The following is a 22,411-nucleotide window of genomic DNA, read 5'->3' on the forward strand; positions in this document are numbered from 1 at the left end:
GAGGAGTGTTATATGTAAATGTTGGAAAGAGATGGGACTACAGTAGATCTCTGATGTTTTTATATTGGGTGTTCAGTCATCACACTCATTTCATATACTTGTGGATCTGGTGAGAGAAATGGTCTCATCTTCTACTATGGAAGCTGAAGTCAAATATATTTGCTATCTTTGATGCTTGAAGCCTGAGTGCTGGTACAAAAATAACCTTGGTCAGAGGTATCTGTGTGGCTCAGTGGTTGAGCAACTGCCTTTGGCTCAGGTCCTGATCCTGGGGTCCTGGGATTGAGTCCCACATCAGGATCCTTGCAGGGAGCCTGCTTCTCCTCTGCCCATGTCTCAGTCTCTCTCTGTGTCTCTCATGAATGAATAAATAAAATCTTAAAAAAACAAAAGAATAACTTTCGTCAGTAGGACATTCCTATCAGACTTCGAATTTGGAATGAGTGATTCAGATGACAGAAGTGTTTGGAATCCAGTTTTCAGAGGCACCACTGCCAGAAGATGTATACACAAACTTCTAGTTCTTCTTGAGGTCAGAACTTAGCTATGATTTTGGTCATTTAGCTTCCCTTGGCTTCTGTTTTCCAAAGTTCATTCTCCAGCTTTTCCAACAATTCCATGAGTTACCTAACATTCTTCCAACAAATTTTTTCTGCTTAACTTAATCATAATTGTTGTTGTTGTTGTTTTTTGCAACAAGAATTCTTACGGGCATATACTTTAATGAGATTCATGCTCTAGAAGTCAATTATACTATTTCAGACAATCACTTCCCCTTTCCCTCAGGACCCCAATCCACTCCTACAATCTGCATTTGGAAGTAAATATAGTTTCCCTGGTAAATGAGAAGTGAAATCTGTTAGATTTTAAACTATGATCATTGATATGCTTTTGAAAACTGTGTCAAAGCAACCAACAACCAATAAGCCATGTCATACGAATAATTTACCATCACATACAATTATATGATTATGAGTAAGAATGAATCCTTTGATAAACCTGGAAGATTATTATACAAACTTAGAATAAGCATATTTCAAACTCAGGGCCAAGGTATGTGGAGATGAAAAATGTGTGTGGCAAAAATATGTGGTAGTTAATGCATATATTTATATTTTCCAGTTATAATGTACTTGGTATATTATTGCTTAGTCAATTCATTGGATTTTCAAATACTTTTACAAAGTAAAGAATTATGGAGAGCCAGTGAAGTACCTTTTAACTACTTAATATATGCAAAAGACATAAATTATAAAAATACAAAGGCTGTAAGTTATATAATCATGCTGGTCTATACAATTAATATAGTCTATCCAACTATAAATAAAAATATACCCCTAGTATTCTGAAAATAAGCAAGTGGTTTATCTGTTCCTCCAGATAGTCATTTGTTCATTTATTAACACCAGAGGCAATAATAACACAATGCTAAAAATAAAACATGCATTATACAACACATACTTACAAAAACCTCTGTCCATCACAATTGGCAAATGCAAACAGACCTATCCATCCTTAGTGCATTATTATTTTCACAAGTAAAATAGGAAAGGAAAATAGTGAATTTAATGCTATTCAGCACCTTTAGGAAAGTCAAAAGACTTAACATCTCCATATATCAAAAACATTTGCATCTCTATCACCAAACATGTAATTATTTTGTTCCATTTTTAACATGAATTCTTTTATTTACATTACTTTTTAGTTCAACAAATTTTAATAATATTTAAAAATTATCTAAATTCATAAAAGTATTTCATAAATTTCAACACTTAAGTATTATTTACATACAAGAAAGTCCATGAAAAAAGTTAAAGAAATGTAGTCAGAAAGTTCAAGCAACACTACCAAATGTAGCAAAATTCCAACCAAATCAAAGCAGAGGGCATTCAACATTCAAAAATTTCTAGATGCTGCTAACATGAACATGAAAAAGTTCCAGTAATAAAAGTCAATGTGAGAAATAATGTTGAAATCACCAGTAGAAAATATATTTTAATAAGCATGACATATGTTTAATAGCAACAGTAATGACTTTTATAGAAAACTTTTATAACATTGTCATTTATGAACTACCTGGTTTGACAGGGCTAGAGTTGATTTCAAAAAATATACTTTAGCAGCCATAATTTTATTTCCAGTTAAAACATAGTAAAATGTTAAAAGTAAAATGTATAATTAACTAAATAATACCCCAATACTAGAAAATTTAAAATCCCATGCTATTCTTGCAATAAATGGCCTCTAACAGGATGTGTCTGATGTAAGGATTGTGGAAAGCCAATAATAAACAATCAGATATACATATGGGCTTAAAGTTTCACTGAAATACTTATGTAGCAAAATATATGAAAAAGTAATAGAAAAGTAAAAAGATAAAATTAAAAAAATATTGCACAGCCACATTACCTAGAAAGGAAAGTTGATGTTTAAAAAGCTCTAAACATGGATGATATAAATTATCTTCCATATAAAAAGGTATAAATATTTCTTAGAACTTATCAGCCTCTACAGTTTAATATAATACATTATTTGAATCATTGTTGAATGAGGTAATTATCAAGTCTCTAACAATGTTTTTATCCTATTGGAAATATTTGAGGGCAGCAACCAGAAAGAATTTCTCTAAAAATATTTCCGAATCAAGAACAGCTATATGTGCAGCTCTCCCAATGAGTGAATCAGCTGTATTGGGCAATGCATTGATGACATTGTATCGAACCAAATTACACTCCTTGCTTTGTAGAACTGGGCGAAGCAAGTTGTGGATCATTTCTGAATAGATTTGTCCTATGGAACAAACAGAAAACAAGAAAATTAGTTTACATGAATAACTGAAAAAATTCTATGCCAACTTTTATATAATTTATAAAATTTAGTCATATTATTTCTATTTAAAGCAGAAGAATGTCTTTTTTTTTTTTTTTTTTTTTTAAATTCATGGGAGACACACAGAGAGAGGCAGAGACACAGGTGGAGGGAGAAACAGGCTCCTTGCAAGGAGCCCGATGTGGGACTTGATCCCAGATCCTGGGATCCTGCCCTGAGCCAAAGGCAGACGCTCAACCACTGAGCCACCTAGGCATCCCAGAAGAATGTCTTTTAAAAGGTTTCTTTTTCTTGGACTATCATTTTTGAGACTGTTCTATAAAAAATACAAATAACCACATTACCTAGCCAAGTGAAACTAATAAATTTATTATAAATTCTTATAAATTTGATTCTTTTAATTCAAAGCAATGAATATAACAGAGTAAATAATTTTATCCAACATTAGGTCACTTATGACTTGTTAACTTATTATGAAAATAAGATAGCCATGCTAAGACATTTTGCCTTTTATATATTATAGGGAATAGTCAGTGATACTGTAATAGTGTTCTATGGTGACAGATGGTAGCTACCCTTGTGGTGAGGATAGCATAATGTATAGAAAAGCTGAATCAGGGATCTCTGGGTGGCGCAGCGGTTTAGCGCCTGCCTTTGGCCCAGGGCGCGATCCTGGAGACCTGGGATCGAATCCCACGTCGGGCTCCCGGTGCATGGAGCCTGCTTCTCCCTCTGTCTATGGCTCTGCCTCTCTCTCTCTCTCTCTGTGTGTGTGACTATCATAAATAAATAAAAATTATAAAAAAAAAAAAGAAAAGCTGAATCACTTACTATATGTACCATATAGTACTATGGTACTAATGTAACATTGGTTACAACTAATGTAACATTCCATAGTACTATATGTAATATAGTACTATGGAAACTAATGTAACATTGAGTGTCAGCTATACAAAAAAAAAAAAAAAAAGACATTTTGCCTTTTAGAACTTTTAAAACTTGAACCTATAGCAAGTACTTTAAAAATGTTTCAGAGGCATTCAACATTATCCAACATATTTCCAAATTATTCTAAAAAAAATCAGTAACTTCCTATAGTCAGAAGAACAATGTAAGTTTGGCTCAAGATCAGACAGGATCCTTTTTTGGTCTAAGGATTTATTTAATGCTTGGTTTTGCTTTTAATCTCAAAACTGTTTCTCCCTCTTTTTGGCTAATCCTGACAATGAACTTATTGAGGTCATTCTCAGCATTAAAGATGAAGGTTAGATATACATAAAGGCACAAACTGCCTTACAAGGGGCGAAAGAGTTTTTAATGCTTAACTACAGATGAGTGCTAACACATATCCATGGACCTGTGGATTTTATAGGCAAGTATCACATTTCTAAGGAGGGGCAGGGTTTCTCTCTGAGGAATCATGAGAAGGGAAAAGTGTATAGAAGTACATTTAGAGAAAGAAGAGAGAGCTATTAAAGACAGAGATTAACACATCAGATAGATTCATAGAAAACTCCCACCTCTTCTCTTAGTTTTCACTGTGAATCAAGCTGGATTTCTGGTTACATGCTACTTGAAAAATATTTTTATAAAGAAGTAGTCCAAACCTGTCTTGATTAGATTCCCCCTGTCCCCCCGGGGCACAGAATCTGTTAAAACAAGCACATTTCTCTAGTTTCTATGACCCATCTGAAGGTTAAATCTCTTCTGAATTTTCCCCTAAGTTCCTATAGAAGTTGACAACAATAAAAAAATTATTCTGATGTCACGAAACGCTAAAAAAATATTTGTTAAATGAATAGAGTACCTACTATGTATGTGCCAGGCATCATGTTAGACAATGCCAATACAAATGTGTATAAGGGAGATTCCCTGCTTAAAGAGACTGTTTACTGTTAAAATGTGGAAAAAGCAAAGAATTAAGAGTTTGCTTAAAAATCACCCTCATTCCAAAAAAGGAACTGAGCAAATATGGGAGGTTGGACACCCAACCAAGTTCTTGCCCTAATCCTGTAATTAATTAATCGCCAGTGACTCTGGATCAGCCACTTAGCATCTCAATTATAAAATAAGTAAACAGGGCACATTGTGTGTCTGCCTTTGGTTCAGGTTATGATCCCAGGATGCTGGGATCAAGTCTCACATCGGGCTCCCCATAGGGAGCCTGCTTCTCCCTCTGCCTATGTCTCTGCCTCTCTCTGTGTGTCTCATGAATAAATAAGTAAAATTTGTTAAAAAGTTAAAAAAATAAAATAAGCAAATAGGATGCAAATCTCCTGGTTCTAATTAGCTATGATTTAAATTTCTTTTGTTATTCAAGATAGCAATAACAAAAGAATAAAAATATATAAAATCTTTATTACTTTATTGAAGTAAAATAAGTCTTTGCTTCCATCTTTGACTAAAAGCAAGATACAGCAGATCATGCAGCATGATGATTACCATAATCACCAATCCCAATAATCCAGAGGAAATTAAACTACAGATTACTTTTGAGGCAGCAAAATGAAGGGCATTTATAATTAGGAAAAGAACTCTTTCAAAAGAATGATTTTTTAAAAAGATTTTATTTATTCATGAGAGACACAGTGACAGAGAGAGAGAGAGAGAGGCAGAGACACAGGCAGAGGGAGAAGCAGGCTCCATTGCAGGGAGCCCGACGTGGGATTCGATCCTGGGACTCTAGGCTCACGCCCAGAACTAAAGACAGACACTCAACCACTGAGCTACCCAGGCCTCCCAAGATGATTGTTTTATTGGCAAAACCATTTCACATGGCAGGAGAAAAGAAGAAAAAAAGAGGAAGGATAGCTGTTAACATCAGTGGGTGAAAAAGAAAGTAAAATGAAAGATGAAAAAGAAGAAAGTGACTACAAAAAAAATTTGGGAAAAAGCTCAGGTGTAGTTACAACTGTTTGAAATACTTTTTTTTTTTAATGTATAGGGAACTCCATATAAAATAATGATTCAGTCATAAGCAGGCATTTAAAATAATAATAAAAGTGATCAACTGACATATAAAAAATGTTATGGGATGCACTGTCAGAGAAACAAATGGAGATGAAATACTTCCAATTTATTTAGTTACCTGACTGTTTGTCCTTTAATGCTGTTTTACACATTTCAATGCGGGCAGAGTGATAAGGAACATAGCGATCCTGTAGAGATCCCACTAGCACAACATTTTTGAAATAATGAAGCCCTATAAAGAAAAAATACTGAATTATAATGCAACCGGATTAATTAGCCAGATTTAAAATAACTTAGTAGTATACTATATGACAGGAAATTTTTAATTTCCTCAATAGTATTAAGTTTATAGCTTTAAAAATTTTTTAAAATTTATTTATAGGGGCACCTGGTGGGCTCAGTCTGATAAGCCTCTGAATTTGGTCATGATCTCAGGGTCTTGGGATGGAGCTCTGCCTCGGGATCCCTGCTCAGTGGAGAGTCTGCTTCTCTCTCCTCCTGTCCCTCCCCCCACTAGGTGCTGGCTCTCCCTCTCAAATAAATAAAGGTTTTATTCATTCATTCATTTATTTGAGAGGGGGAGAGAGAGAGTCCACACACAAATGACAGGGAGGGGGAAGGCAAAGGGAGAGGGAGAAGCCAACTCCATGAGGCCAAAGGCTCTTGATCTGAGAACCTGAGCAGAAATTAAGAGTCCCAAACTCAACTGACTGGGCCACGTAGGTGCCATAAATTTATGGATTTTACATCAGATGAATTCTTTTGCCAAATTTCTATATATTATCTATAAAAACCCCTACCTTCACTGTATACAGTTTATGTGCTGGTATGAGAAATGTCTGTACTGAGTGAGGCAAGGATTGTGATGTGGTGGTGTGGAGGTACTGGAGGGATTAGATATGGTGGGCTAAAATTCTATAGGAAGTATTTTATGACTTTCTTACTTTCCAGAGGATATTTCTCAATATTTAGGACTATTTCTCAAAGAAAAAAATTATACTTTTTCATAAAAATAAAATGATTTCAAATGAAATCATTTGAAGCTGACTTAAGTTTTCATTTGACTATTGCCTAATATTACTATTTACTCCTTATTTGTATAATGTTAAAAGGATACGTACTTAGATTTTTCAATAATAATAATGAGTTCTATGATCCATCCACCTGACTTCAGTCCCTCCATATTTATTTTTTAGTAAATTAGGTGAATTTAGGGTTTGTGATACATTGAATTAACTCACTTAAGTACTGAAACCAGGTTCCTGGCCACCTTATTAACCGTAATGTGTAGCTCTAATAATAAATAAATAAATAATAAAAAATCATGTGTCATTAAATAAGATACAAACCAATAACAACAATACATTAGAACTGGGGTATTTACTTGAGGGCATATAATTTTGTTGTGGAACATTCCAGAGTAAAATTTTGATACTTTTTGCCTATTGGAATTCAGATTCTCACAGGCCAATTGTGGGGACTACTGTGGATCCAGAATATAGGAAGCCTTTGTAGATGCTCCTTTCCCTCTCAGAATTTATGATCCTAATGAAAGATCCTAGACCTTCACACAGGTAGATGAGACTGTTTACAGTCTCTATATCAAATATAAGGTTATCTCCTCCCTTTTCTCAATGAGAAGATAACACTTGGGGCAATTTGAATATACAAAATTCTAGGGATATAAATGAAATAATCAATGTCTATAATATACAATTACACAAACATTTAAAATGATATTTTAGAAAAATATTACTAAAAATGGATTTTTTCCCTTCATCCTTACATTTCGTGACAAATTAATTCTACTTTTGGCATCATTTGAAATCAATGTAACATTAGTGCTACTCTGGGAATTATCTATGTGTCCCTAGAGCAGAGATCTTACTGGTACACATTTATTTACCCTCAAGAGTAATTTAAGACTTTCCATACTTGAAACTAATGTAACAATGTATGTTAATCATACTTCTATTTAAAAAAAAAACCTTCCATGCAAAAGCACAATATTAGTATTAATATCTTATTGAAAAATTTATTAAAATTAGACTACTAAATTTAAAATGTACTGTCTTAGGAATCACATTTAGAAATGATAGTATAGTATATTTATATCAGTGTCAGGATCTTTGATTTTATTTATTTCGTTGCTAGGGAATCTGAGAATTAACAGTTTTCTTAGAAATACCCTCATCTAATATTTACTGATTTTGCATACTTCCATTCCACCCAGCTGCCTAAACCTGCAGAGACAGACACTTCCCTCAAGGAACTCAGTCTGGGGCAGCCCCGGTGGCCCAGCGGTTTAGCGCCACCTTCAGCCCAGGTTATGATCCTGGAGACCCAGGATGGAGTCCTATGTCGGGGTCCCTGCATGGAGGCTTCTCCCTCTGCCTGTGTCTCTCTCTGCCTCTCATGAATAAATAAAAAATAAAATCTTTTTTTTTTTTTTTTAAAAAAAGGAACTCAGTCTGAAGCAGTGATTCTCAACCTGAGTGTCATTTCCTTGTAGAAGCAGATCAGAATCTCTGCAAGGAGCTTCTGCTTCTGCCTGGAAGGTTTGCTTTTTGTATCAGCCAAGACCCAAGTTAGTTAAATAGACTGACTCTCTTTGAATCTTTTGGTTTTAATCCCTATCTAGCAATGTTGGCTAAGCAGGGCAGAAACTCAAAGTGAAACATGACAGGCCCCTGAGATGCAATGCTGGTACGAATTACACAAGTGCCCCAGCTATACTGAAGTCTCGCTAATGAAAGTGTCTGAAGTCTCTACTGGGAGTCCTATTCTAGGTTCATCTTCTCTGCACCTACACAGATGCTACCTGCTCAAGATAACCTAGTTATCGGCCTTTGGGTTAGCACTTCACTCAGTCCTGCGAGTGGCTAATCCTAGTTTGAAAAGTTACTTCTAACTTGGGAAAACAACAGTTCCCCGTTTAACTAAAAAATTTCGGAGTATATTAGTTACTTTTCAGGTACCAAGAAAGAGATTAAAATACATCTTCAATATTTTTGTGGACTGTATAATAAGATGATTTCTGTATGAATGCTATAATGGTATGGTAACTTTCATCTTCATTATTTTAGTCTTCCTGATACTTCTGGCAACACATTTTTTTCCTAAAAATTTTAATGGGTTTTAAAGCAGTTCATATTGACTCATTTTCTATTTACCCTCTAGAATTGGCTCAAGCAGTAGTTCTAAACTGGTGGCTCTGCACCTAAAGGGACATTAAGCAGAGTCTGAAGACATTTTTGTTATCACAACCAGGGGGACTGGAGTGATGAGGGCATGGAGGAGGGTGTGTGCTACTGGCATTTAGTGGGGTGAGGCTAGGGATGCTACTAAGTATCTTAAAATGCATAAGACCACCCCTGATGATGAAGATTTATCCAGCCCAAAATGTTAATAGTGCTGAGATGAAGAAAACCCTGTGCTTTTAAAACTGACACATACTAAAATATATTACACTATTCTTATTTTTACTCATTATTTTACATTTGAAAGAATTTGCTTCCCAAAATGTTAGCTGATGCTGGTTCTTTCCTACACTTTCAGAAACAAAATACAAATGTTACTTACAAATCAATGGATACCTATTATTAAACACCTCTGTAATCTGCTGGAAGAAAAGATTCTCTTGTGCCATGGTAGCACAGCAGGAAATCTCCTTAATTATTATATTTTCTTTGTCAGAACTCAATAGCTGGTGAAGAGATGCTAAACAGATGTTTTTTGGGAAAATCTTAAAATAAGGTGTTTCTGCAATTCCAACAATAGATTTTCATTGGGCTATTTTTGAGCCCTCATTGCAGAATGCAAGAATGCCCATGGTCCTCTTTATGTAATCTTGACTGCTTCACCACAGGTGTCACTAAATACGTATGTAATATACACTTTACACTTTACAATGTAGAATATACCTTCTACATTGTTCTAGTTTCTTCATCTTCTTTCTTTCTTTTGATACTCAATGCTGAGACACTAGTATGCCATAACTATACTGTGTAATTTGTAGAATGCAATAAGGTTTTTGGGTCATAAGTTGTTATAAAAATTTAATGAATGTTTATAATTTTAACACCTTAATCAAAATAGATAATTTCCTCTTAAAAGTAACATTTCCTTAAAGCTTTACTAGATCTTTTGTGTTCAAACAAAAAAGGCAATACACACTTAATAAATATATGGTTTTTACAAAAACATAACATTTCTCAATTTTTTAAAGAAATCATATAAATTATTTTATGCTTTTAAATGCTTCTTTAATTTTAAAACAATAAATAGCTTTTAATTAAGGAAAGCTACTAATGATACCTTGCAGAAAAGACTGTTTCAAAAGGGTAGGGGCTTTGCTTAAATAAAAAAAGGAAAATAGTAGAAGGATGGAGTTTGCTTTAGATAGGTTATTTTAGGCTTTCCCAAAAGAACAGTAAATTGGCTGTTCAGAAGAAACTGAAGCAATAAGTGGACAAGGACATCTATGACCTCATAGCTTTACAAGCAAAATATAAAATAAAATTATAGAAAGTATTGTTTGATTATTTAAAAACACCTGAGAGGGGCACCTGAGTGGCTCAGTGGGTTTAAGCATCGGCCTTCAGCTCAGGTCATGATCTCAGGGTCCTGGGATAGAGCCCAGGGCTCCCTGCTTAGCGGGGAGCCTTCTTCTCCCTCCCCCTATTCCCCACCCCCTGCTGTGCTGTCTCAAATAGATAAATAGAATCCCCCCAAAAAAATTAAAAAAAAAAATAAAAACACCTGAAAAGTATGTATCAGTTAAGTAAGCATTGCTTTATGTTTTGTTTTACTTATCTTTCTGATGTGAATCCAAATATAACTACTTTGTAAATAAAGTAATTTACATATGTTATAATGATAAATTATTATGTATTTATATATTATATATAGCTATGTAATTATATGTGTGTGGGTGTGTGTGTGGGTGTAGGAATTGACCACTCATTTCTCACCATTTTCTAGATGACCAAAAAAACCTTAAAAAACAAAACAAAACAAAAACTAGGGAAAAACAAAGCTCAAGATAGACTTGGACCACCTCTGTCATAATTTAAAAATCAACTAGTGAGTATGTTGATATTTAAAACTGCAATTAGAAACAGTTTCTAAGGTTCCTGAAAATATGCATTACTGGCTAAACATGACACAACTGGAACATGCATGACTGCTTACTAGCTTTATGACTTCAGACAAGTTACTCAACTTCTCTGTGCTTCAATGTCCTCATTTGCAATATGGGGCAATAATAGTCTTAATAAGATTAAATAAGCTAGCATATATGTGTGTGTGTGTGTGTGTGTGTGTGTGTGTGTGTTTAGATAGTATACGTGTGTTGGGTATTGTTATTTATTCTTGTATTTTAGTATTATCTAATGCATTGCTCCTGATTATTAGAAAATAGCATTCTTTCATGTTAGTTCAATTCAGATGTATATTAATAGACTTATATTTGGGTACAAGTAGAAATCTTAAAACAGGGATGCCTGGGTGGTTCAGCAGTTGGGCATCTGCCTTTGGCTCAGAGCTTGATCCCGGGATCCAGGATCCAGGATCGAGTCCCGCATGGGGTTCCCTGCAGGGAGTCTGCTTCTCCCTCTGCCTGTGTCTCTGCCTCTTTTTCTGTGTCTCTCATGAATAAATAAATAAATCTTAAAAAAAAAGAAATCCTAAAACATAAATACAATTTTAATAAGTCATTTGAATAATTTTTTATAGCCAGTAATACTGACATTTAGATGAGCTAATTTTTAATAGTTTTGTTAGAAAAATCTCCTAAAACAGATTTGTGATGGTAATGTGAAAGCAAATTTTTATAATTTATTTATTTATTTATTTTTTTTATTTTATTTTTAATTTATTTATGATAGGCACACAGTGAGAGAGAGAGAGGCAGAGACACAGGCAGAGGGCGAAGCAGGCTCCATGCACCGGGAGCCCGATGTGGGATTCGATCCCGGGTCTCCGGGATCGCGCCCTGGGCCAAAGGCAGGCGCCAAACCGCTGCGCCACCCAGGGATCCCAAATTTTTATAATTTAAAATACTAATATTATTTTAGTTCAGGCACTCTTCATTTAGAGCTATTTTTTTACCATCTAATATTTATTGAATTTTGTGCTATTCAAAACAGTAATTGTTTCACATGGATTATCTCATTCGATCCTTTGATAGTCTTGAGGAAGACACTATTATACCCATTTTACCAATGAAGAAACTGAAGCCTATTTAGATTAAGGATCCTACTCAGTTTTGCAGCTAAAACTAGTATCTACGATTGACTTTAGGTTTGGCTCATAAACAGTTATTAGGCTGGTACAACTGGAGGGAAGGTATGAGTCTTGTCATGAACTATAAGGCAAATAGTCAATTAGTACCTTGTAAGCAAAAGTTTTAACTAATCTTTAAGAAATAACTCAAGTGCAAAAGATCTACTCACATCTATTAGTAATTAGAAATAGCAGTACAAATATCTGTTCAAATGGGGGAAGGCCATGGATTATAGAATTTTTATTGTAAAATTTTATTTATGCCTTCTTTAGTGTTTTTATTTTCTTATGTTGCTACTATTCCTATTGCTAATTTTACTTTGTAAAATACAGCATAAATATGCAGACCCCAGGGAACATTTATATTTGGTTTTGCCTTTCATACATTTCCTAACTTGTCAACAGCAGTGGTACAAACTTCATGTACCTAGAACACAGTAGTTCCAGTTAGTGTCATAAGTTTTTCCCATGTGAGTACTATACACTCTATTTGATTTGTAGGCATATCTTGTATTTTAATGAATCAAGTAAATATTTCTGTGCACTGTATGTAACTTATTGCTGCTTTGTACTTTTAGAAACAAAACATAAAACTTGACCTATAAAAGAACTTTTCTTTCTCTGATTCTAATGACAGACAATACATGAAATAACCATTCCAAAATCTCTTTCTCACATTAATAACATTTAAGGCAGAACCCTGAAAAGGTTAAAACAGCACTCAAACGAAGTGGGCATTATTCAATTAGTAAATCTATCCAGTGTTTACATCAAATGTTTCAGGAGCAGAATGTAGGACACAAGGGATGAGAATGAAGGTAAAAAATAGATTTAAATGCCTACGGCTTAGATTACAAATTCAAGTTACTTCCAATTTGGAACTATCAGTCACCAAATACATAGGTTTGATTTCCAGCTTACCATAAAATATTGACCTGCCTTTGGACACTGAAAATAGTATTGAAAAGACCATTCATTGATGCAGTGAGTTTATACTGAACACTTACTAAGGGAAGGACTATAGTAAATACTGCTTATGTGAGGAGTGGGAAAGAGTTGTCACAAATGGATCCTATTATTGAAAAGGAAGTTAAGGTATATAAAAGTGACTATATGAGATAAACTGTAACAGGTATGGTAAATGAGGTTCATATATAATACCATAAGAGTTCAGTTATAACATGAACAATCTTGGGAAGTAGAATGCAATCCTACTTCTTTAAGTGGGATCAAAGATGACATTGAGATATTTCAAACTAAGTAATGTAGAAAACAGAGTACTATTAAAAAATTTTGAAAGAAGAGTTCGTAAAAGAAGACAATATGTTCAGGTTTAGACATATGTTTCAATATAAGTAGAGATGTCTAGCACACAAATGAAGACTGGAATTCATTAGTGAGGTCAGTTTGGAGGCGTAAGATCTGGGATATATATATAAATATTGGGCAATCAATTAGGCACTCAGAATAGAGGAGCATTAAATCAGAGAGGGCCACAAGAAAGCTTTTTTAAAATTTTTATTATTTATGATAGTCACACACACACACACAGAGAGAGAGAGAGAGAGAGAGAGAGAGAGAGAGAGAGAGGCAGAGACATAGGCAGAGGGAGAAGCAGGCTCCATGCACTGGGAGCCCGATGTGGGATTTGATCCCAGGTCTCCAGGATCGCGCCCTGGGCCAAAGGCAGGCGCCAAACTGCTGCACCACCCAGGGATCCCCTCAAAAAAGCTTTTAATAGCAAGTGGTGTTTGAGTTTAATTTTAGAAGATGGAAAGAATTGGTTCTAAAAAGATGAGTAAGCACATGGGGAGGAATGGTGGTAGAAAGAGCATGGGTGAATGTTAAGTGTAAAACATGTGGCATGCCTAAAACAAAGGATGTGTGCATGGGTGGAGTAGGATATGAAATTAGTAAAAGGATCAGGAACCAGATTGTAAAGGATTTGATGCCCTAAACCATGGAATTAAAACCTCATCCTGAAAGCCACAATGTACCATGAAAAGATGCTCAAACAGAAGCAATATGGTTTGATTTAATTTTTAGAAGATACTTTTATCTAATAAGGAAATGAGATGAGGGAGAAGAGGGCATACAAGAGGCAGAGTAACCAGTTTGGACGCTATAGCAATAATCTTAGTAAAAGTGATGAAGGTTGAATTAAGGCAGTGGCAAAGAGAAGAGAGAAGACTCCATTAGCTATAAAAGAAGGCTGAATGTTTCAGGGCTTAGTAACAAAGCAGATGTGTGGGGAGACTGAGAAAAGTCTAAAAAACAACTTCTAAGTTTTTGGCTGGGCAAATGGTGGTAGATGTGGAATTGAAAGAAATTAATCTGAGGGAAAAGATGAGGTATCTGAAAACACTGCATTTGAGGTAACTGTGAACCATCTAAGTAAATGTACTTAGTAGGTAGCTGGACATATCAGTCTAGAATATAGCCTAGAAGACTGAACTAGAGATATATATTTGAGTTACCAATGGTGAAGATGGATATGAAATGATGCTATCAAAGAAGAATGTATAGAGTGAGAAGAGCAGATGACAGAAGCTGGAGCCCAAGAATACTTCTATTTAAAGGGCAAGGCGAGAAAAGGAATCCATGTAGGAAGCAGAGAGCCAATATGGAAGAAAACCAGGAAAGGCTGATACAGAATGGGAAATAGGAAAGTATTTCAAAAAGGGCATTTTAAATATAATGCCAGCATGTTTAAATAAAAGGAAGAAAAGAGAGAATTGAATATGGCAAGCTTCAATAGAATGGTGAGGACAGAAATCAGATTACAGTGGATTGAAGAGTGAAATAAAAGGTGAGGAAGTAGAGAAAATAATTGCTTTCTTTTTCAAGAGCCTTAATTCATATATAAAAAAAGAAAGAGAAAAAGAGTCAGTGATGAAAGGAGGTATTTATTATTATTATGACTTAAGATGGGAGAAAATGGAGTAACTTTATATGTTAAGGGATTAGACACTGAAAGGGAGAGTTTATTTACTTTTTATTATTTTTTAAAGATTTTATTTATTCGTAAGAGACACACAGAGAGAGAGGAGCAGAGACACAGGCAGAGGGAGAAGCAGGCTCCCTGTGAGGAGCCTGATGTGGGACTCGATCCTAGAAGCCTGGGATCACAACCTGAGCCAAAGGCAGATGCTCAACCACTGAGCCACCCAGGTGCCCTAAAATGGGAGAGTTTAAAGAAAGAAGGAATGGGTTCTAAAGCAGAAGGAATGGGTTCCAAAACTAGAAGGAAAGCAAAGGTGTGCTAATGTTTGTAGGTAAAAAGAAAGGAAGTAGGAAAGTTCTCGCTTGATGGCCTTCACTGTCACAGATAAAGTAGGAAACAAAGTCATTAGTAGAAGTTGTAGTTTAGTCTGAGGAAAAGAGGTAAAAAAAACTGGAAAAGCTTTGGGGCACCTGGGTGGCTCAGTCAGTTAAGCATCTGACTCTTGGTTTTGGCTCAGGTCATGGTTTCATGGGTTGTGAGATCAAGCCCTGCATTAGGGTTGGCGCTTAGCAGAATCTGCTTGAGATTCTCTCTCTCTGCCCCTTCCTCCACTTGCACTTAATAAATAAATCTTAAAAAAAAAAAAAAAAAAACTGGAAAAGCTTCTAGAGAATGGTTAGGAAACTATTAGAGTTAACTAGATAGGAACTCCATGGATCTACAGCGGCACTGATCTGCATGTCTGTGTGATCCATTTTGGTAGAACTCAACAAGCCAGGTAAAGAAACAGTAGTATAGGTTGCTGGACGGCTATGATGAAAAAACACTGGGTAAAAAATGTATGAATGATAAAAGTGATAACTCATGGAATCTGGGATGGATCAAGAAGGGAGTAGAACGATGATGAACAGGGTAATTTAAGAAATTGAGTAGGGGCCTTAAATAGTCTAAAAAGCAAATGAGAATAAGGAAGTGAGTGAGAAATGAGGATATATTGTAGTCACAGAACAGAATACTGGTTGAAATTTCAGGGGTGGAATGTAGCCATGGGTATGGGTTCAAAGTGGAGTGGAATGAAGGTTACTACAGTTGAGAAAGGCTCTGTAATGCTTGATGATGTTCTAAAGGGTTGACTTCATCAAATCACCTAAAATGATTCCAAGATCAAGTATATTAAGATCAAAGAAGAATTATCTTCTCCCAAACATTAACTGTAAATTTGTCAATGAACCCTTATCAGAATTCCCACTGAATATATGAGGAATGGTCAGGAGATTATTACATTAAAGATGACTAGAAGGTAGCAGAAATTTGATGGTACAAACCTCAAAGGATAGTTTTATGACAGCAGAGGAATAATGATTCCAGCTAGAAATGGAAAGCAAGAGGACTATTTCCTCCACTCCAGATGGTACTCAGTAAATGAGAAACTGAGCTTCTCCTATAGCAGGGTTTAGCAAGGTGTGGCCTATAGGATCTGGCCTGCTGCCTTTTTGGTTGTTGTTGGAACATAGCTACACTCATTTGTTTATCTATTATCCAAGGCTATTTTTGTGCTACACTGGTATTGTTGAATAGTTGCAACAGAGATCACATGGCCTGCAAAGCCAAAATATTTACTATCTGGCCCTTTAGGGAAAAATTTTGCCAACCTCTGTTCTACAGTCAAGGGGAATGGGAAAATGGAGGTTCGGTGGGGAAGTATCTAGGTTTCACTTATGTATCTACTTTTAGAAGGAAGTGGAAACAGCATTTTTTGAAGAAGATAAACATATAAAGTCAGTCTGTTCCCCTCAAATGGAGATTTCAAAGGACACAGTGGAAAGAATATGGTAAGGTCATTTATAGACAATGAGGTTGGCAAAGTAGTAATTGAGGATCTCAGGTTGTAAAAGCTTGGTATATAATGCAAGACGGGGAATATACTTAATAATCAGTTAATAAGAGATGAGTAAAAAGATTCATCCAGGAGTGGGAATTTGTAGAATAACTATTTAGTTAGTTTAGTTTCTGGGGGCACCTGGATGGCTTAGTCAGTTGAACATCTGACTTGATTTTGGCCCAGATAGGAACCTCAGGGTGGTGGTCATGAACCCTGCATTGGGCTGTGTGCTGGGTATGGAACCTGCTTAAGATTCTTTCTCTCTTGCTCTTTCTCCCTCTACCCTCCTGCTGAATAGTTTAGTTTTCGAAATTTTCCATAAAAGTTTTATAGCCCTAGAACAGGAAGGTAGAAGAATATGTGGCAGTTTATAAAAAGGGTTGAGGACTGGGGTAGGAGCAGGAGGACAGAAAGACTAGGACAGGCAGCGGCCCAGTTCAAAAACTGACTTACAATTGGTACTAAATTATAAATGTTAAAAAGTTTAGGATAATTTCAAAGTACTGGTGTTCACAAATACAATCATGTAAAAAAGAATCAAACACAAATACGATCATGTAAAAAAAAATCAAACATGTTATTGTGAGTTTATTTCATTACTAAAAAATTACAATTGAAAACTTTTTTTTTTTTTTTTGAAAACTTTTTTAATCACCACAAAGACATGTTGATAATTTGCTAAAGATTTATTTTTAAAAAAGGTTTTCAAGTGAATGTTTTCAAAACTGTTACTATATACTTACCTGCTTTATTACTAAGCCTGTATAAGAAAGTTTGGCGAGGGTCTGAATGATCTCGACATGTCAGTTGTAAAAGAGAACCTGATTTTTTCCATTTCTGCATAAACCACAGACCTACAGAATTATAAATGATATGTGAGTAAAACTGGAAATACGGGGTAACATATACGAAGATTACTAATTTTAGTACACATTTCACTTCAAAAATGACATCTACCAAACTAGCATTTTTTTTTAAGATTTTATTATTTATTCATGAGAGACAGAGAGAGAGAGAGAGAGAGAGAGAGAGAGAGATTGAGGTAGAGACACAGGCAGAGGGAGAAGCAGGCTGCATGCAAGGAGCCTGACGTTGGACTCGATCCCGGGTCTCCAGGATCAGGCCCTGGGCTGAAGGCGGCACTAAACCACCAAGCCACCCAGACTGCCCCAAACTAGCATTTTCTTAATAAAAAATGTATTTGTAAAATATTTCCTTCTTCTGATAACTAATATAAACATACATATAAGTTAACTATGGGTTAAAGATGGTTGGTAGACGGCTTGCTATTTCTATCACATTCACTAACGAAATAGATCATGGTTTAAGGAATTTGGGAAAATTATACCTTTAGATATATTTGTTCAAATTATAAAGAAGCAGAGATAGAAAAAACTTCAAATACAGTAGTAGATATGAATGCTTAAGCTGAGCTTTTAGTCTAGAGATAAATACAGTTATGGTAGACTAACTATAAGCACTAACTCTTGGGTGAGCAATTGGTTAATGTTTTTGGTAACAGCTGAATATAATGAAGTTTCATATTTTTATGTATGTATGTATCTATTTATTTATTGGGAGGGGCAGAGGGAGATGGAGAATCTTAAGCAGGCTTGATCTCACAACCCTGAGATTATGATCTGAGCTGAATTCAAGACTCAGATGCTTAACCAACTGAGCCAACCAGGTGCCCCTGAAGTTTCATATTTAATTGTATTTCTTTGTATTATCAGTTACCCAAATTTAAATGTATCTTTCCCTTAATTAAGAGAAACCTCAATCACTCTAGAACGGGTTTTCAAGATTGTCAATATTAATTTCCACTTTTGTTGCTTCTAATATTATAGAGGGGAACAGGGGCAGAAAAGAGAAAAAAAACTCCTTAGTTGATTAAATTTGCAATTGTAGGCCTATTTGGGGAAGTTTAGTGAAGAAAGGAATTCAAGGACTGTATCCTATTTACATTGGGTTCTATTTTATGTTACTCATGGATTTCATCTTTTCCATGCCCTCTTTTTTTCTTTTTAAATATAGGACTAGGTATTTTTTGGATACCACAATTTGGAAAGGAATACAAGGAAAATAGTATGGTTTCTTTATCAGTGAAAGTGAAAGAGAAAACGGAAATAAGAGTTTCAAGGTTCAAAGCCAAGAGACAGAATGAAATCTAATTTATTCCCACAATGGGAATCAATGGACTAAACTAAAAACTACTTAAAAAATCCAAGGGAAAAACCAAACCAAAGGCAAATCAAATATCAGATCTTTCTTAATGAGAATATTCATTCCAATAAAGTCTTAACTTTCATTTTAATTTTTAAAAACATTTTAGAATTTTTTTCATAACATCCTTTTATTTTACCAAACCAAAATCAGAATTAACATTCAATATATACTATTTTATAACTTTATATTAAATATAGATATTTTTTATCTGTTCAACTCATGGAATAACAGAATAGCCTGTTTAGAAGATAAACATTTACTGAAAATATTTAGACAGTTTAATGGAAATTAGTTAAAAATGCTCGTCACTTTTGATATATATCATCTCAATATAATTTCATTTTCTGAAATGACTTTTATCAGCTTACTTCATGTGCATGACAAAATAGAAAAATGTCTACATCTTTTGTTGCATGAAATTCCAAGCATGTGACAAGTCAGCTTTAAGATAAACACCAGAAAACATTAAATTTGTATTTAAATTTTCTCCCCATGCCATATTTTTTATACTAAACAAGAAAACTTGTTACCTGTATTAACAAGAGCACTGCTATTGTAGAGTGTACCAAGGTGAGGTCCAGAAAGAGATAAAAAAGTATGAAGTTTGTTGAGGTAATATCTAAACCTTGGCCTTGTAAGCACTGAACGGATTATTAAATTGCCCAACGAATGTCCAATAAAGCTTTAAGAAAAAAAAGAGACATTTCTCCCATAGTATTAATTTTAAAAAGAAGTATTAAAGCTGATACCTCTATATACAGATGTGAAATACTTAGTATTTGGAAATTTCTAATATGTTTAAAACTATGGTTTGATACTTTGAAGTGATGTAACTTACACTTTGAAGGTAAAAATGTGAGAATGTAATAGAAAATTCCTATTATATAATTTAAATGCTTGTCTATAGAAATAAGATACTACTTATCAGAAAATTTTTACTCAGAGTTTGTAATTGCTTAGAAAGAAACACATTTTAAAAGTAACTACATTGACTAGATGATAAATTTGCCTCCTTAGGCACACATACCAATTATTACTCATTAAGTCATGATTTAAAACAAAATAATGAAATTGTACCTATAAAGGATGACTTAGGAAAAATTATATATGTTTCATTTATTCTCTAGTCTACACTCTAAAATTTATAAAGCACCTCACCTTTATTAAGGAATAGTTTAAATCAAAAGAGCCTTTTTACTTACATCATTATGCAATAGATGATATATAATATTTACATACACACATATTTAAAGATCTTATTTGTTTATTCATGAGACACACACACACACACACACACACACACACACAGAGGCAGAGACATAGGCAGAGGGACAAGAAGGCTCCCTGCAGGGAGCCTGATGTGGGACATGATCCCAGGACCCTGGGATCACTCCCTGGGCCAAAGGCAGATGCTCAGATCCCTGGGCCAAAACACTGAGCCATCCAGGCGTCCCAATAAATGGTATATTAATCCCTGGGAATAATTAACAATGAAAGAAGAGAGTTTGAAAGCTATCTTAAACTGGCTTATTGGTATAGCTAGTGAGAAGCTCAGGATAAACTTCCTTCCGAAATTGAAGTTCCGGAAGCTGTGGGGTGAGAGTTATGAGGGTAACTAATAGTCCTGAATTAACCAGTTTAGGCTTTTGAATAATGGTTGATTATAACTGACAATCTAATCTAAAAGAGGTAATACTTTTGTGGATGAGTGAAAAAAGTGAAATATTATTTTCTCATCATAAAACATAAAAGGAATCTAAGATCATTGTAGAAAATGTAATAAATAAAAAGTATTTTTTAAATGAAAAGTATTTTAAAATTTGTAAGAGAATAATTAGCAAAAGAAAATAAACCTCTCCTTCCTCCTACCATACCTGCATCTCCTCCCATTTTAACAGAAATCAGTTTTTAAAAAATGGCTTCAAATAAAAACCTGTTTATCTCTATTTTTAGTCCTTACTCACCATACTTCAAACTGGAAACAAATTCTTTCAAAAGCCTATTTATATAATATATAAGCTAGCTTATTCCTCTAACCCAGTTGGGATATGAAGGTAATCATTATTCTACTTTTTGAGGCAGAGAGATTAGTTTTGATTTTTTTAAGTCCTACTGTACTAGAGGAAACAAATACTTTTCTCCCTCCCATGTTTATCTACAGTATCTGCTTAAATTATGAGACTTACATTGCTTTGATCACCTTGCTTGGGGAAAACTAACTCACCAAGGAGAGTCAGGAAACCTTGAAAGTATTTTTGTTGTTTCATTTGTTTGTGTATCCATTGTCCTTATAATCTTTTTTTTTATTTTTTGGTAACAGCTTTAATGAGATATAAGTCACATACCATAACATTCATCCATTTAAAATATATAATTCAATGGTTTTTAGTGTATTCATAGAGTTGTGTAACCACCATGATAGATTTTTAGAACTTTTTCACCACTTCAAAAAAAACCCTGAATCCTTCAGCTATCACTGCCCGCATCTGCCACCACCTCCCTCAGCCCTAAGCAATCATTAATCTACTTCTGTTTCTAGAAATCTGCCAATTCTAGATAATTCATATAAATGGAATTACATAATATGTGGTCTGTCCCTAGAATTTAAAAATTTTTTCTTTTCTCTTTAAATTAGGTAAATTGAATTGTGGTCTCCTATATTTCATTATAGGGCAACAAAACTACCACAAATTCTGTTTAATTCTTCTCTAATTCATAGACATAAAAGTATGTTATATAATATTACAGATTATTATAAAATTTACCTTATTTTTGAGACTGTTAGACTATATATCTGAATATATTGTATGATTTCATCCAGAAGGCGATCAGTCATGCTATCAAAATCAGCAAAAGTATCATTCTAAAGAAAAGAAAACAGATATATACTGAATATGAATAATCACAGGAAAAAAACACAGAAAAAATATATAAACTTTATTTTTAATTTTATTGAAAATATGGTTAACATCTGTTTTTCAGAAAAGCTGGTGAATAATATTCATTATATTAAAATGAGCAAAAAGTGAATTTCTCAGAAAATATTGTATTCTTAATAATATTTGCTTTGCTTAGTTGTTTGTTTTGCCCAATACCCACCTTTAACATAAAGTTATTTATAATGGGTTTCTGTTTGTTTGGTTTTTTGGTATATAGATCTCTGGACAAATGTTTATTTAGCAGTTGGCACTTTTTAAAAAAGATTTTATTCATTTATTTGAGATAGAGAGTGAGAGAGAGCGAGAGGAGGGCAGAAGGAGAGGGAGAGGGAGAAG

General features: G+C 34.4%; 1 protein-coding gene across 12 annotated transcripts in view; it reads right to left on the reverse strand.

Moving 5' to 3' along the window:
• Window positions 1–1,363: 1,363 nt before the first annotated feature.
• Window positions 1,364–22,411, reverse strand: part of FAM135A (family with sequence similarity 135 member A) — a 132,489-nt gene continuing 111,441 nt past the window's right edge. For 11 of the 12 annotated variants that reach the window (XM_077903474.1, XM_077903472.1, XM_077903480.1 and 8 more), the window contains 5 exons: window positions 21,902–21,999; window positions 19,667–19,818; window positions 17,654–17,764; window positions 5,918–6,031; window positions 1,364–2,790 (listed from right to left, as the gene is read on the reverse strand). In XM_077903474.1, the coding sequence (XP_077759600.1) occupies window positions 2,585–2,790; window positions 5,918–6,031; window positions 17,654–17,764; window positions 19,667–19,818; window positions 21,902–21,999 (681 nt within the window). In that variant the 3' untranslated portion in view covers window positions 1,364–2,584. The remainder of the gene's footprint in view (window positions 2,791–5,917; window positions 6,032–17,653; window positions 17,765–19,666; window positions 19,819–21,901; window positions 22,000–22,411) is intronic. The other variant, XM_077903475.1, reaches the window with a different exon arrangement.

This window comes from Canis aureus, chromosome 7 (genome assembly GCF_053574225.1).
Source record: "Canis aureus isolate CA01 chromosome 7, VMU_Caureus_v.1.0, whole genome shotgun sequence".
Classification (NCBI taxonomy): Eukaryota; Metazoa; Chordata; class Mammalia; order Carnivora; family Canidae; genus Canis; species Canis aureus.